The 17,712-nt window shown below is 42.2% G+C and overlaps 1 protein-coding gene across 11 annotated transcripts in view; it reads right to left on the bottom strand.

The window, feature by feature from the left end:
• LOC122538564 (microtubule-associated protein futsch) overlaps positions 1-17,712 on the bottom strand; it is a 38,277-nt gene that overhangs the window by 11,608 nt on the left and 8,957 nt on the right. For 6 of the 11 annotated variants that reach the window (XM_043672772.1, XM_043672764.1, XM_043672779.1 and 3 more), the window contains 5 exons: positions 14,111-14,209; positions 13,568-13,740; positions 13,257-13,414; positions 12,563-12,974; positions 36-11,969 (listed from right to left, as the gene is read on the bottom strand). In XM_043672772.1, the coding sequence (XP_043528707.1) occupies positions 36-11,969; positions 12,563-12,974; positions 13,257-13,414; positions 13,568-13,740; positions 14,111-14,209 (12,776 nt within the window). The remainder of the gene's footprint in view (positions 1-35; positions 11,970-12,562; positions 12,975-13,256; positions 13,415-13,567; positions 13,741-14,110; positions 14,210-17,712) is intronic. The other 5 variants (XM_043672828.1, XM_043672805.1, XM_043672821.1 and 2 more) reach the window with 5 other exon arrangements.

The raw sequence follows: 17,712 nt of genomic DNA, 5'->3' as shown, positions 1-17,712 counted from the left end.
TCAGGTGTCTCGCCAATTATACTAGGAGTCTTATCTTTAGGTTCTGACGCAACGCTAGGAGATCTAGACTTCTCAGTTTCTTTCGCGTCAATTTCTTTTAAGTCAAGTGTCTCGCCAGCTATGCTAGGACTCTTGGACTTATCCTTAGGTTCTAAAGCAACGCTAGGTGATCTAGATTTCTCAGTTTCTTTCACATCAATCTCTTTTAAATCAGGTGTTTCACTAATTATACTAGGAGTCTTATCCTTAGGTTCTGACGCAACGCTAGGAGATCTAGATTTCTCAGTTTCTTTCACATCAATCTCTTTCAAGTCAGGTGTCTCTCCAGCTATGCTAGGACTCTTTGACTTATCCTTAGATTCTGACGCAATGCTAGGAGATCTAGATTTCTCCGTTTCTTTCGCATCAATCTCTTTTAAATCAGGTGTCTCGCCAATTATACTAGGAGTCTTATCTTTAGGTTCTGACGCAATGCTAGGCGATCTAGATTTCTCAGTTTCTTTCGTGTCAATCTCTTTCAAGTCAGGTGTCTCTCCAGCTATGCTGGGAGTCTTTGACTTATCCTTAGGTTCTGACGCAACGCTAGGAGATCTAGATTTCTCAGTTTCTTTCGTGTCAATCTCTTTCAAGTCAGGTGTCTCTCCAACTATGCTAGGACTCTTTGATTTATCCGATGCATCTTTAGATTCCATTGGTGCACTTGGGGACACACTAGGAGATCTAGATTTGGTAGTGTCTTTAGCTTCAATCTCCTTCAAATCAGGCGTCTCGCCAGCAATACTAGGCGACTTTGACTTCTCCGATGCATCCTTGGCTTCCACCGGAGCACTCGATATACTTGGAGATCTGGATTTATCGACATCCTTCAAATCAGGTGTCTCCTCAGCGATGCTAGGCGACTTGGATTTGTCTGTTGCTTCTTTCGGCTCAGCTGCGACGTCTGTCGCACTGGGAGATCGAGATTTATCAACTGACTTTACGTCGAACTCCTTGAAACAAACTGCTTCTTCGGTGATGCTCGGCGACTTTGCCTTATCGGTGGCATCCTTCAGCCCTGCTGAAACATCTATACTTGGAGATTTAGATTTGTCCGCAGTGTCTGGAACATCTTTCAAATCTAATATATCACTGGCAACGCTGGGTGATTTTGACTTATCCGAGAAATCCTTCGCCTCTGCCGGAGCACTCGTTACACTGGGTGATCTAGATTTGTCAGTGATCTTGGAGTCCGCGTCCTTTAAATCCAACGCTTCGCCAGCAATACTGGAAGACCTGGACTTGTCTTTCAACTCGGTCGTAACGCTTTCAGCCACACTTGGAGACCTAGACTTTTCAATTTCCTTAGCTTCGATCTCCTTCAAATCAGCGGCGTCGTCAGCGATACTAGGCGACCTCGATTTGTCTGTTCGTTCTTTTGGCTTCGCCGAAATACTCGTTACACTGGCCGATCGAGATTTCTGAACGTCGTCGACTACGCTAGGAGATTTCGACTTGTCTGACGCGTCCTTCAATTCACTTGGAGACCTAGATTTGTCGACATCCTTTAAATCAGGCGTCTCGGAAACGATGCTCGGCGATTTCGACTTGTCCGATTCTTTAGCTTCCACCGAAATACCCGTCACACTGGGAGACCTGGATTTCTCAACATCCTTCAAATCGGGTGTTTCGCCAGCGACGCTAGGGGATTTCGATTTATCCGATGGCTCCTTTCCCTCAGCCGGGACACTCGTTACACTGGGAGATCTAGACTTTTCTACCTCTTTAGCCTCGATTTCCCCTAAATCAGGTGTCTCGCCAGCAACACTGGGTGATTTCGATTTATCCAACGCATCCTTCGCTTCAGCTGGTATGCTCGTTACACTGGGTGATCTGGATTTCTCGATGTCTTTCAAATCGGGCGCCTCTTCAGCGAGGCTCGGTGATTTTGACTTGTCTGCTGCAGCGCTCGTGACACTGGGAGATCTAGATTTCTCGGTGTCTTTTGTCTCAACTTCCTTCAAATCAGGCACTTCGTCAGCAATGCTAGGTGATTTTGATTTATCCACAGTCTCTGCAGGTACTGTTGGAGACCTAGGTTTCTCAGCATCTTTCACCTCAACGTCCTTCACATCAGGTGTCTCGCCAGCGATACTGGGAGACTTTGATTTATCCTTCGCCTCAGCTGGAACACTCGTGACGCTGGGAGATCGAGATTTTTCTATTTCTTTCGTTTCGACGTCCTTCAAATCGGGAACTTCTCCGGCGATGCTCGGCGACTTTGATTTGTCGGCTACTTCCTTTGGTTCGCCTACAATAGATGCAACACTAGTAGACCTGGATTTTTCGCCACTTTTTGCATCAATATCCGCCAAGTCAGCTTTCTCGCTGGTAACGCTAGGCGACTTTGATTTGTCAGTTGGCTCTTTCAGTTCGGTCGAGACGCTAGGAGATCTGGACCTCTCAACGTCCTTTAAGTCAGGTGCCTCGCCAGCAACACTCGGTGTCTTAGATTTATCCGGCGATTCTTTCTGCTCAGTTGTAACACTGGTTATACTAGGAGACCTAGATTTCTCGACATCTTTCGCTTCAACTTCCTTCAAGTCAGGTGTCTCGCCAGCAATGCTAGGGGATTTCGATTTAGCTGGAACGCTTGTTACACTGGGAGATCTAGATTTCTCGACATCCTTCAAGTCAGGTGCCTCATCAGCAACGCTAGGTGATTTTGATTTATCCGCAGTCTCCGCCGGAGCAGCTGGTATACTTGGAGACCTAGACTTCTCAGCATCTTTCACCTCAACATCCTTCACGTCAGGTGTCTCGCTAGCAATACTGGGAGTCTTTGACTTATCCGAGACCTCCTTAGCTTCCCCTGGAACACTCGTAACGCTAGGCGACCTAGATTTCTCTGTTTCTTTTACATCCACGTCCTTCGAATCAACCACCTCAGCAGCGATACTAGGCGATTTAGATTTATCCTTCGGTTCATCCGCGACGCTCGCTACACTAGGAGACCTAGATTTATCAATATCCTTAACATCGGGTGTCTCGCCAGCAACGCTGGGAGTCTTTGACTTGTCTGATATATCCTTAGACTCTGCTGGAATACTTGTCACGCTAGGAGATCTTGACTTCTCAATATCTTTGACATCAGGCGTTTCACCAGCAACGCTGGGAGTCTTTGACTTGTCTGATATATCCTTAGACTCTGCTGGAATACTTGTCACGCTAGGAGATCTTGACTTCTCAATATCTTTGACATCAGGCGTTTCACCAGCAACGCTGGGAGTCTTTGACTTGTCTGATATATCCTTAGACTCTGCTGGAATACTTGTCACGCTAGGAGATCTTGACTTCTCAATATCCTTGACATCAGGCGTTTCACCAGCAACGCTGGGAGTCTTTGACTTGTCTTTCGGTTCTGCTGAAATGCTCGTCACACTGGGAGATCTGGATTTCTCAACGTCTTTTGCTTCAACTTCCTTCAGATCAGGTGTCTCGCTAACAACACTTGGTGTTTTCGACTTATCCGATGTATCTTTTGCTTCCACTGGAGACCTGGACTTTTCAGTATCTTTCGGCTCAAGATCCTTTAGATCGGGTGCTTCGTCAACGATGCTAGGCGATTTAGATTTATCCGATGGTTCTTTTCCTTCGGCTGGTATGCTCGTGATACTGGGAGACCTAGACTTCTCTGTTTCTTTATCCTTGATGTCCTTTAAATCAGGTGTTTCGCCAGCAACGCTTGGCGACTTTGACTTCTCAGGGACACTTGTTACACTGGGAGACCTAGACTTCTCTGTTTCTTTAACTTCAACATCCTTCAAGTCGGGTGTCTCGCCAGCTACGCTAGGAGACTTTGATTTGTCTAGCGGCTCTTTTGCCTCGGCTGGAATACTCGTCACACTGGGAGATCTAGATTTCTCTATTTCTTTCACGTCCAAGTCCTTTAAATCGGGTACATCACCGGTCACACTTGGTGACTTGGACTTATCCGAGCCATCCTTTGCTTCAACTTCCTTCAAATCAGGAGTCTCTCCAGCAACGCTAGGCGACTTGGATTTGTCCTTTGGTTCGGTTGAAACACTTGTCACACTAGCGACACTGGCAGCTCTAGACTTCACCGTTTCTTTTGCCTCGTCTTCCGTTTCTGCGTCGACGTGTCCAGGTGACGTAACTTTGTCAAGCTTTTCTTCAACTTCTTTCAGATCTTTCGATTCTCCCGAAATGCTTGGTGATTTCGATTTCTCTTTTGTTTCGTCGGGTAATTTAGTCTCTTCAGTTGGCGATTTCAAGTGATCTCTAGTCTCAAGTTCTTCGATTGCGCTTGTTATGCTGAACGATCTAGCTTTGTCTATTTCCTTCGCGTCAAACTCGTGTGGCTCGCTAGGAATGCTAGGTCGCTTTGATTCTAACGGCTCCTCTGATTCCATCAGATCTTTCAAGCCTGCTTTCTCGCTAGGAATTTTTGAAACGTCCGCTTTTAATTCCGACTGTTCGAGAACGGGGCTTGTAGTTGGAGTTTTTGGTGCCTCCGGTGACGCTTCTTTTTCTGGCTGTTCAACGGGACGTTTCGAAGTGTCTAATTCTTCTTCGATTTTCTTTTCTATTACCGCGACAGTGACGTCAGATTTTTCAATCTTCTCTATTGCAGTGGGAGATTTTGGTTTCTCTGCAGTTGGTGGTTTCGCATCTGGCTCCGATTTAAGCTGATCTGTATCTAGAATTGGGGATTTATCCTTAACAACTACGTCAGTCTGTTCAATGTCGGCAGATATCTTATCTGCTTCAATATCCGGCGATTTAACGTCCTCTCTTATTTCCTGCAAATCTTTGTCACTAAGGGCCGGAGAGGGAGATTTCTTGTCTCTGTCTTTTTCCTCCAACTTGTCTCGATCAGCTGATTTAAGGTCTGTGATTGATTCTATCTTTTCTTCTGCTTTGGTAGGTTCAGCAATTGGTCTCTCTTTTAGTTCAGGACTCTTTGCGGGGCTTTTCTCAGGACTCTCTTCAGGACTTTTCTTCGGTGAAACACCAGGAGGCTCCTTCTTGTCTTCCTTTTCACTTATAGACACGTCGATTTTACTGTCAACCTGTGTCACTCCTTTAATCACATCTGCTTTCAAATCTTCTGGCAGTCCAATCTTCTTCTCAGAATCAAACAGTTCAATCATCGACTTTACAGGCTCATCTTTCAGATCAGAGATCTTCGTTTGTTCTTCTCGTTTGTCCGTGGGCGATTTCGCGAAAATAGTTTCTGCCGGGGAGATATCCTCCGATCGAAGAGACTCGGCCGATTTCGACGCAGTGATGTCGAGACTTTTCTTACGAATGTCCACGTCAGTTGCCGGTTCTTCTGAAATCGATGTCGGTTTTTGTGAAGTTTCTTCAGTCAGTTTCGCATCTAATTCTTTCTTCTCTGCTTCAGCAGCAAGTGGCACGACAGGTTCAACTTTCTCCGCCTTCTCGTCGGCCGTTTTAACCAGATCCTGAGGAATTTCTTTCTGCTCTTGCAAACTCGGAGACTTGGGAACTTCCGGTTCTATCACAGACGGAGAAGTGCTGCTGTCCGCCTCCTTTGGTTTGTCAGGTACCGTTTTTTCTAAACTGTCTTCCAGTTCGCGCGAATCACGCCTGTCAATTGGCGATTTGTCCAAACTGTCTTCAGGAGTTACCTTTCCAACATCTTTCATCGACTTGTCTGAGATACTGTCCTTCTCCGGTGTACTGATCCCTGAGTGCAGAGAGTCCTTGTCTAGAAGCAGAGAATCTTTGTCAGGTGTTGATTTCACGGATACGTCCTTGAGAGAATCGTCAGGTGTAACAATTTTTTGGAACGCGATAGTACCGGCCGCGCAAATCTCAGTTTCGTGCCCGCCATCTTCGCTACTTGCTGTGACCAACATCCTTCGAACAGTCGAGGTATCCTCTTCAGGTGATTTCTCTCGTTTCTTTTCTTCTACCTTCTCCTCTTTAACTGCAACTGGTATTTCTTTAGACGGTTCTTCTTTCTCGATCTTCTTTTCAACTTCGATCTTCTCCACTTCCGGAGATACTTTCTCATCCTTGGCCAGTTCTTGAACGCTCTTCTTACGTTCCACCTCGGGTATTTCGGGCTTCTTCTCCTCGTCGACGATATCTGCCTCCAGTTTCTCTTTTGTTTCTGCAATTTCGGCAGGTTCAATTTCTTCAGTGACCTCCTTCTGAATAGGAGATTCTGGTTCAGCCAATTTCTCCGCAGGTTTAGGCTCTTCTTTCTTCTCTGCTGGTTTCTCTTCTTCTTTCTTTTCTATTGGCTTTGCTTCCTCTTTCTCCGCTGGTTTCAATTCCTCCTTTTCCTCTATCTTTTCTGCTTCTTTCTTACTAACTTCGGATACTGTATCTTTTTCCAACTCGTCGATCGAACGTTTCCTCCTCTCTATCTCCACTGTAGTTACACCCAATTTCTCTGCAAGCGATTCTTCCGGTACTGCTTCGTCAACCTTCTGTTCCTTCTTCTCTTTAGCCTCATCCAGGTACTTTTCTATAGTGTCAAGGGACTCCGTTGCTTCCGTTACTTTCGCTTCTACTTTCTCTTTATCCAATTTATCCGGTTTTGCATCGAGTGGTGATTCTTTCTTCTCGGTTTTTTCTTTCGTCTCGTGAACGAATTTTTCATCAGCCTCGACAACATCGCTTACGGTATCTTCTACAGCTTCTTCCGCGTATTCTCGCTCCTTTGATTCGTCTGACTTTGGTGAAATGACACGCTCTTCCAGGGAAGTAACAGTCACGTCACGCACTTTATACTCTTGTTCAACAGCCTCAAAGTCGTCGCCTATATCTTTCTCGTGTCTCTTGTCTATAACTTCTTTTAAAGTGTCCGGTTTGGCAGATGTCGTTGTTATCTTGTCGTCGAGCTGTATTTCTGTTTTAGAGAATTTTCTAATACTTACGAAACCATCTTCTTCTACATCTTCTTCCTCTTCTTCTTCTTCTTCAGCTGGCAAACAAACGGTTTCTTCTTCCACTGTAAGTTTCTCTTTACTCAAATCTTCTTCTTTAGGTGATTTTGTTTCTTTCTCCACCGAGATCTCCTTTTCCACCGGAGATTTCGGTTCTGATTTCACGACAGTTTCAATTGGCGATAATTTTTCTTCCTTTTTGTCTAATTCCGATGGAATCTCTTTCTCCTTTGCTTCTTCTTCTTCTTTCTTCACGTCTTCCTTCTCCTTCTCTTCTTCCTCTTTCTTCTCTTTAGTATCAATCTGCTCCAGTTGGGAATCAAACAGACCGTCAGTCTTAACGTCGATTAACTTTTTAACGATAATTTCTTGGATGATACGGATTATGATCACTTTCGGGACGATCTTTCTGATCGATATCTCCTCGACTATTTCGATGGTTATACATTTTCCTTTTTTCACGTACTCGTTGATGATATACTCCTCAAGTTCCATTTTCAATTTCGGGGTGATAGATTCTTCCAGCTTCAAGATATCTACGTTATCGACGACATCTTCCTTCGACAGGCCTTTCCTTACAATAATCTCTTCAATAATATAAATTACACGCTCCTTTGGAACACCTTTAACAATCGTTATATACTCTATAATCTCAATCGTAATTTTCTTCTTCTTAATCACAAGCTCTTCGATGATCTCTTCCACGATACGATCCACCTTATCGACAATAGCTTTTATTTCAGCAGGCAATTTAAGCCCGGTTTCCTTGCTCAAGTCCACTTTGCTCTCCTGCGTCTTATCTGTAACAAATTTCGGTGAAGTAGGCGTCGAGCCAGGCGAAACCATCACAATTTCCGCTTTGCCGGGGGAAACCTTCTGCTCGAAACCTATCACAGACTCTTCAATGGTTGCTTCAGTTTTCTCCTCCTTTTCGACTGGCGATTTCACAGTTTCCTTCACACAGACTTCCTCCAGTCCAGCTTCCATTACGTCCACCTTCGAATCGTCCGTCGCAGTTACAGTTTCTGGAACAATCTTCTCGGTATCTTCTTTCAACATTTCCTCGCATATTTCCTCGACGTCGCGCTTGTCTTTCTCTTCTTTCACAGACGGAATCGTCGCCGTTTCTTTGATAACTTTGACACACGGTTCTTCTTGTACTTCAACGAGCTCCTCAGTCTCCTCCTGATAAGGAGAAATTTCCTCGGTGATTCCAACTTTCGTCGGTATGACAGGAAGCTTGTCCTCAATTTTGGCTGACTTATCTTCAGGTGATTTAGCTTTAGGTGGTGACACGGACTCGGCGACAGGTTTAGGCGGCGATTCAGCTTCGGCGACGGGTTTAGGTGGCGACGCAGCTTCTTCCTTTTTAGTTGGCTCCTCGAACAGAAGGAAATCATCTTCCTTGAGAACCTCGGCAACCTTACGCACAATTTCGATAACGTCTTTAGGCTTGTCTTCGATATCAATACCAGCTGTCCCAGCGAGAACCTCGCCAACGTCTCGGACAGCTTCTTTGACGTCTTTCGTTGGCACCTCGATATCTTCTTCTTTCGGTATATGGAATTTCACCTTTTCTGGCTCTTTGCTGTCGGGAGACGCGGTCTCGATTTGCGGTTTGATCGCTTCCAATTTTTCCACCACGCCTTCCAGCGTGTCTTTAACGGCGTCCTTCAGTGGCGGAACTTCCTGCAGCAAATCAGCCGTCTCGTCGGCGATCTTCTCCTCTAACGATTCCAGAGAATCTCTCAGGCTGTCCTTCACCGTCTTAAATTTCTTGGAGGCTTCTTCCAACAACGCTTTTATTTCTTCCGCGTCCTCTTCTACTTCTTCGGCAAGCTCCTCTTCCTTCTTAGTCTTGGTGTCGATTAGCTCCGGTGATTTCTCCTTCTTCTCTTCAACCTCGACGTCTTCACTCGGTTTCACTATTTCTTCCTTCAGTTCGACTTTCTCTTCCTCAACGGGTTTCGATACTGGAGCCAATACTGGAGATTTCGGTTTCTCCTCCACGGCTTCCTCTTCTTCAGTAGGTTTAACTTCTTTTCCTTTGTCTTCGAGTTCTACAGTTACGTCACGTTCGGCTTCTTTCTTACCGATATCCTCTATCTTGGTTTCTATTTCGGGCTGAACTGCTTCCTGGAGCTTCTCGCTGGGTTTGCCAACCTTCGGGAACATCTTCTCGACATCGACTTCTTCGAGTACAGTCTTCTCTTGCACTTTCGCCTCTTTCGGAGAGCTGGACTTGGACGACGACTTCTCATCGACATCTTTCTCCTGGTCCTTCTTCGACTTTTTAGTTAATTTGTCGATACCCTTTTCGAATTTATCGGCTACCTTGCCGAAGAAACTGAAAACTCCTTTCTGCTCCTTGACAGTCGGAGTCGGCGGTTGCTTGACCTGTTGCTCCGGCTCTTGAGCTTGCACCAAACTTGGCTTCTCCTCCTTGTCCTTCTCGAAGTCCTCCATCCTGTACAGTTTCGGATCCACCTCTTCGTGGACCGGCAAATCGGCGACTTCGTCCGGCGTCTTTACAATATCACGTTGAAGACACGGTACTGCTTGACGGACGTCGAATACTTGCACGTCCGGTTTCGTAGTTACCGTGGGAGGTACGATTCGCGAAGCAGCGGCAGCGACTTCTTCCTTAACCTTCGGAACATCTTTCTCCTTCACTTCTTCGATAATATGCTTCTCGTCGATATCTTCCTTTATCTCGTCGAGCGGTATGCGTTCGTCCTCCGGAAGCGTCGGCGCCGTCGTCGTGGCGCCGGATTCCAAAGTCGAAATACGTTCCTGCGATTCTTCCAATTTCTCTGGTACTTGCTCTTTCTGGTCGGCTTCAGGCTTCAAGTCGGTATCGGTTGTTTTCTTCTCGGAGGAGTCCAATTTATCAGGGCTCAAACTGGACGGTTCCTTGGTAACATCTTCGCTATCCTTCTTGCCAGAATCATCCTTCTCCTCTGGCTTTTGTTGGATCGTTTCCGCCGCGGAGGCGATTATCTCTTTAACCTCCTCCTCCAGTTGCTCTCTACGATCCGGAGACAGATCGATCGGCTCTGCTTTCTCTTCCTCGGCCTTGGATATCGCTTCTTTCTCCTCCAATTGTTTCTCACGCTTCTCTACGCTCTCGTCCTTCTCTTTCTCTTCCACCTCTTCCTCGGCACCTTTCTCCTTCACCTGTTCCATATCCTTCAGCATCTTCACCTTTTCAGACTCAGCCTCGTCCAGAATATGCTTCTGTTCACCCTCGCCGCTCTGGGTCGAGTCTTCTATGTAATCCTCCTCTTTCTCGACGATCAAATACTCGTCGATAAGCTCCCGTTTGAGCGCGTCTTCCATGTCAGCCTCTATTATATCATCGTCGGTAATGTCTTCTTCCTTCTTGTCAGTAAGCTCCGCGGTTATTTCGTCGTCACCCTCTGAACGATCGTCCTTCCTTGTCTCCTCGATGCGTTCCGCTTTCTGAAGGACCGCTTCGATCTCTTCGACGACCTCCCGTTCCTCTTTCAAGTCAGCCAACACCTTGCTCTCGATCGAATCTAAAGAAATGTCCTCCGACTGTTCCATCAGGCTCTTTTCAACAAGTCTGGCGCCTGTTTCAGCCTCAATTCCCGACGGCGTGGACACGGTCGATGAGTCAGCTGTACCTTTGTCGCTCTTCGCTTTACGGACTACGCCGTCTTTGTCGGATTTGACGGAAGTGGTTGGCGTGCTACGAGTGGATTTCGCCGGGCTGCCAGACACTTTCACCTTGCTGGGACTGACTGGCTTTCCTCGACGGCCAATCGGCTTTCTGTCCATCGGTTTAGGCTTCGCCGATACCTTGACCACGCTGGTCGTGTCCTTTATAGCTGATTTCTCAATGTTCTTCTGCTCCACTACCTTCCTGTTGTTCGCGTCCTTCGTGCTTTTCGCTGCCGGTTCAACCGCCGCCTTCTGAGCCTTCGCTTTCGCCGCGCTCGCCTTCGAGATCTCTGTCTTCGTTGCCACGCCGTTTATGGTTTTCTTCGGCGTCGTCGGGGAAGACTTCACTATCATTCCAGCGTCCTTCTTCTCCACGGGCGACTGTTTCACTTTCTTCTCGACTATCTTCGGCTTCGTTTCGATCTTCCCTGGTTTAGCGCTCTTCTGTTTCTCTTCCTTCTTCTTAGTTTCCTTCGGCTTCGCTTCCTTCGCCGGTGGAGTTATCTTCTCCGTCTTCTGCTCCTCTTCGCGTTTCTCCAATTTCTCCTCCGTCTTCTCCTTCCCAACGTCCTTCTTCACAACCTCCTTCTTCCCTTCTTTCGCCTCTTTCTCCTTCTTACTCTCTTTCTCCACCTCTATCTTCTTGTTCTCGATCACTTTCTTAGCTTTCGTCTCGGCTTTAACAGCCTGCGGCTTCGTCGGTATGATCGGCGTCTTCGCCAGCGTTTCGTCGGTCGTTTTCATCTTAATCTCCGGCGATTCTTTCTTCTCTTTCCTCGCCTCGGTGCTTATCTTCTTCGAGGTTTCCTTCTCGCTGATCAAGCTCAACTTTTGCTTCGCAGGCTTGTCCCGTAACGTCGCCAAGGACGCGGACGGCGAGAGGCTCTTCGCAGAGCAGACTGGATGCTTTAGGAACTCCAAGTGTTTCAATCGTTCGAAACCCTCGAAGATCTTGTGCTGGGGCGTGCTACCGGGGAACAGTATTCTCGTGATGGTGTCCTCGGGATTCGCTGGCTGCCAAACCAGCAACGCGCATATCGAGACCAGATTCTGAATCGGGAAGGTTAGATTGTTCGAGTCTTTCTTGTGACCGCCAGCGAACAGCTTCGAGTCCGAGGTGTGCCATTTCGCCAGGAATTCGCGAACCTCGCGACTATCCTTGCTCGGGCTTAACACATACATGTCCAACGTGCCGTGACCTACTTTGTGATAGAGATTGATCGGGTCCGGGTCTCTGTAGCACGGATGCGCTCGCAGGCTGATGTGACGCAGATTGACAACCATCTCTTGGCCAATGTCAGTGAGATTCAGTATCAGAGGATCGATATCTTTGTCCCCGTCCGGAGAATTGGATTGTCTTCTCTCCTGTTACGTAAGGGAACGCAACATCGACAGTTTTAATAACCATATAGAGAGCAAGCCTGATTAGCAGGCCGTGGATTTTTATGCAAATTCTGTCAACGACTAAGATGATCAACTTCATATTTTCATCAGTTTTTTTTTATTAATTTTATTACGGAGGACGTTAATGTAAGCATATGATTAATATTAATGAATTGATACATCGAGTATATAACATTAATATGTTGCAATATTACGCATCATAGATTAATAATGTTGAGTCAATATTATCAATATTAAATTTTCAATTTTCAATAAGTTATTTTGTCAAGTTTATTTATTATGACAAGAAGACGCAAATAAATCAAACGAGACAGATCCTAATATAATTTAAAAAATTAACTTTCAAGTGGATTATAATTTATTACCAATCTCAGATACGAAGAATGTAAGGTATGAACTAAACTAAAATCCTAAATTTTTGTAATCACTTTTTTAAAGAAATTAATTTAATATTACCAATATGATCACTCTTCTCTTGTTTTCAATTTAAAAGAGAAAGTTGATCAAGAAAGCTAATTTAACGAACACTGACAAGTAGATTAATCATAACTTACGATTAGATTGCAGAAGAAATGTCCGATTTGAGGGTAGACGTGCATCTCCTTTTTCTTCCGGAGGACACTAGACATACCGCCGACATTGCTGTTATTTACTCTAGTAACTAAGACCGCGTCGAGACGGTCCAAATGTCTGGTAAAGTCCCAGAAACAGGCCTTTCTGGCGAAACCGCCGTCCACCAGCATGTTAAAACCGTTTATGCCGAACAACGCGGCATCACCTTGACCACCGGGGAAGACGTACAATGTTGGATGACTAAATCTTATGTTGCCAACGACGTCGGACGGCTCCATAAGTTGGTCCAGTGTCTGGGCAACGAGATACTGTCCAACGTAATTCGTGAAACTGGTGATCGCTGGTAATCCAGCGGTGAGAACGTCATCGGGATTCACTCTGACTCGACAGGATCTGCACCATGAAAAGACAATATAATTAAATATAATTAAATATAAATTAATAAAACTCAATCGATAGACTACAGATTCTCAGGCCATTTGTAATTTTTACTTATTAAAGACTGAGAATTCTATTTAGAGTTTTCATAGATATTTTTTTACATAAATTCAAGTCTCTGAACGTGTCATTTCTAATCTTTAGAATTTGTATCATTTTGATCAGTTTAATAGTTCTAGTGTTAACTGAAAAGAACATCTAAATTCTGATATGTTATTGAACGAACAAAGTACAAACCTAGTGCAAGCTTCCTTGGAAAGTCTATTTGTTGTCCAATCGCCGACACTCGCGCAATGAATGTCCACCGTGACGCTGTTCTCGTACGCACGAAGAACTCTTTGCACCTCGTGTTCACTAAATGCATCCAAGAAATCGGCAAGGCTGAAGGTTCCATCCTGGATGCGTGACATTTGAACGTGGTTATTAGTTTTATAGTTTATCGAAAATAGAAATGACAATTAACAAATTATAAGTTAATTATTCAATAAAATTAGTAACATGACAAATGAAAATTATGATTGTAGATCGTGTAATCAGCGCACACGTACTTGCAGTATCCAGGAACCATTTCCACCGAAGGTATATCCACCGTGTATAATATGCCGGTGTTTTGTAAAACTTGCCAGGAGATTACGGATACATTGTAATAATGTATTCGTTTGCGGGTGGATCAGTACTTCCGTAACAAGATTCTCAGTAGCGTATTGGATCAGTCGTTCGCCTGAAAGTTCATTTCTTTCAACAAATAAAACGACCTAACACGATGTAACAACAGGTACTCTGCTCGAAATAACAGTAAAGATATATAATTATAATCGTTTATTTTCATTCTTAACTGGTATCATCGGACCATGGGGAATTGCAACACTTTATGTTAATTGTAACAACTTAACAATTTCACACTTAATTTTAAAATTTGGAATTTTATTGAACTTTATCTGTGATCAATGGGATAAAGTACCTGTAAACTATCTAGTTTGACATCTAACGAAAAATTGTCAAATACAAAATAAAATTGAATATTCAAAGTTCTATTCACAATCTGTAGATATAAATCTGTAGCCTAGTAGATAGAATTTGAAAATTTATACCATTTCTAGCTTCTTCTCCTTCGGGAGCTTGTGCCACCAGCGCAAGTAATTCTTTTTCTAAATCTACGTGACAGCTATCCTTATCCCACGACAAGAAGCCTGAAATACGAAGTCACAAAGCGTTAGTGCAAATGAAAATTCATCAACATTTACGTGATTGTATAAATCTTTCAATTCAAATCTCGTTTTTTCGGTTATTATTTTTTATGTCGATTTCGTAGAAGATAAATTGAAAAGAAAATAATGTGTATGCATAATCTAGTTTCGATCGTCACTCGATATTTATCGCGATCTTAGATCAAAGGGGTAAATGATCGAGCCAGCAACTCATAACATGATGCATAACTACCTAAGAGGTAGTTGCACTATGTTGGCTTCGTAAAGTGAGGATGGTTCAGGGTTGAATAACGTAAGGTGAAGGTTAAGAAATCGAGAATTGTCTTCCACTCGTACGTCGACTCATCAATTCTATTAATAAGATGAAAGGCTGCATCTGAATTTATGATAACTTAAATCTAGCCTATGGATCTAAAAATAATCATACAGACCTAAACTAAAGAGATCCACTGGATTTGTAAGTTTTTTTAAACTTGACCTGATTGAGTATTAATTGCTAGTGCAAGTAGCTCATCAAATACAAGTATAATAAATTTTTGGAACTGGACTGGTTACACTTCCCCCGTTGTTATTTGCACGTGCTTCGATTCTCTTTAATTTTCCCAAAAGAATATATACTAACATAACAAATAAAAAATTAATGCAAAATGTAATATCACAGTAGTAAATGTATAAAAAAAAGAATAAAAAGATACGTGTTTTTTTTTTCAAAAAATAGTGTCTGTCTCATACAGAACAAACATTCACACAGAAAGTAAGATGATAAATAAATAAAAAGAGATGTTTCTCTTTCATGCCAAGTTCCCCAGAATTAACGCCCGTGGGGAAATTTATAAAAAAATTGCACGTGTAGATTAATGGAATAAATAGAGTTTTGAATCAATTAAGCGTTGAATAAACAATGGACGTAGAGAAAAAGACAGAGGCGAGTATGTCGATAGAACGAATGAAACAGGAGTTCCATGACGTCACGAATACCGCACCCCGTCACGTGGTTCCGCGGTAGCCGGCAATCGATCGCACATCCTGCACCCACTCTTTATTCCCATCTCTGTTACTGTTATTTTATCTTTTCTCTGTGAAAATCCATTTCCAGCGGTCAGTCGTTTAGAAAACAAGCACATACAAGCATAAATAACGATAAATCAGTTGACTAAATCTCACAGTTGAATAAATCTGCTCTGCATGAATTGTTGTTGAAAGGTGAAATTTAACTTTCAACAAAGACACCGTTCCTTCATTCTAAATTGACGTGCTGCAATTGTTGATTGATCGTCTGAAAAGTTGAAATTCAATTTCAACTTAATAATAAGTGAATTTATCTTTCAATTTTATTCACGGCACTTAATAGCGGCATTTTTTGATAGATAAGTTGTCAAGATAATTATTATTATAAGATATATAAAGATAGATAAATTAATAAATGTATTATTATTATTATTATACATATTATTAATTATTATTATAAGAATTATTATTAAACATAGATAAATTAACGTCGCAATGTATCGACTCGATTTTCTACGATTTTTACTTGTCAAGCTTATGGCAGGCAACTTATTGTAACAAGTTGAATATTACGCTCATTTTATATTTCAATTAAATTCAATAATTTAATTTTTAATTATGACATTTCTTTATTATATTAAGATAGATAAACTGATTATATTAAGATAGATATTTTATACTAGTAAAAGCTAATTTATTATATTTTATTATATAATATTTATTTTTTATTATATAACATATATTTAAGATATTTTATACTAATAAAAGCTAATTTATTATTGCATTTCTTTATTATATTAAGATAGATAAACTGATTATATTAAGATAGATATTTTATATTAATAAAAGCTAAATTCAATCATTATGTGAGAATATATAACTAAATAACTAAAAGTTGTACGGTATGTTCATTTCATAATGAATTTAAAAAGAAAATAATCCACAGAATATTACAGAAGTATTAAATTGAATACGCGTATGCAGTTTTTATTACGAAGTAGAATAAGCATAACATGACAGACGAAATATAACTCTGAAGACGAGTATTGTATAATATTATCCTACCTCGTTACCGGAGAGACTTATAATTATTTCATTTAGTTGACGAACGAAACAAGTGATTACAGTCGACGATATTAAAGCAGCGCTGATCGTAAAGATAAGTTTATTTCAATAAATGAAAAGCACACGTGCGGAAGCAGACTGTAAATGGTGGGCAGCGGTTTGCTCGAGGAAAAGTTTAAACGAATAACTTTCGATTTAAATCGAGTGCAAACACGAACAGAGAGGGCGAGCATCCTTTAGTGTAACAGAAAGAAAAAAAAAAAGTAGAACAATCGTTTCCAATTCCATGGAGGAATAAATTCACGAAACATCGCGTTTCACATTTTCCAAAAAAACGTGTAACGAATTAGAATAAATCAGTCCTTTAGGAAGAAAGAACAAAAGAAAAAAATGCGAACTCAGGATTGTCAATGTGGAGGCTTCGCGCTTTAAAATGAGACCAAGTGGAACGTTATACAAGATCTTTGCACAAGAAGTTATAACAGTTTAGAGTATCGGCACAATTTTTCATCGTTAATGGTACAGTTATTGCTCCCCGCAGCTACGTGATAACCGTATAACTATAATTCTTTCGAATCGCTTAACTTGTCACGTTGAACCACAGAACCAGCAAATTCTCTATGTCAAATTGATCGGAAGCCCTGACGATGATACAAGAGAAGCCGTGCGTCGGGGGTCGTGCCTTTTAATGCGTGACAAACCCTCCACATTTTACATCCATCCATATACACCCATGTATATGTGCCATGTATGTATATTAATTCATTTAATAATTTTAATCATCGTCAAATACAACGATTGTACGATATATTTACATTAGATTTACGTTACATTCACGATATGCAAATATTGCTGATGCAGCGATGCAAATGAAAGTTTTATTAGTAAAACACAACGTTGAACCATCGTCGACCATCGTTCAATGATTATACTTGTACAATCTACATTTCTTACAATACGTGAAAATCGCAAAGATGCAAATGAAATTGTATAAAATAAAACAAATTAAATTGACGCGCAATAAACGCGGGAATTTCGTTAGAATTTGAAGAAGCAAATGCTAACAAAAATATAACTTGAAATGGGTTGGAGATGTTTAATTAACGTCGAAAGTACTTTCTCTGAAAAGGATCATCTAAGCAGTTCACGTTGATAGCTCGTAGACGTGTTCTACTTAAAAACAGTATCAGTGGAAGATGCAGTTAAATATAGACAGAATCATGGCTTTCTTCGAGCATTTACCCTTCTTGCAGTATCTCTCAGAATTTTAAACATTCGCTCCTATCTCGTTTCTCGATTTCTGTTTAATTTCTTTTCATTTCTTTCTTTTTTTCCTTATTTTGCGCTTATTTCTTGTTTTTTTTTTTTTTCCTACTTGGATAAATTCTTTTTCCTTCTCTCGTTTCTTCTTG

Source organism: Frieseomelitta varia, unplaced genomic scaffold (genome assembly GCF_011392965.1).
Source record: "Frieseomelitta varia isolate USP_RPSP 00005682 unplaced genomic scaffold, Fvar_1.2 scaffold_1018, whole genome shotgun sequence".
NCBI classification, from domain to species: Eukaryota; Metazoa; Arthropoda; class Insecta; order Hymenoptera; family Apidae; genus Frieseomelitta; species Frieseomelitta varia.
This window is presented reverse-complemented; position numbering and strand designations above follow the sequence as displayed.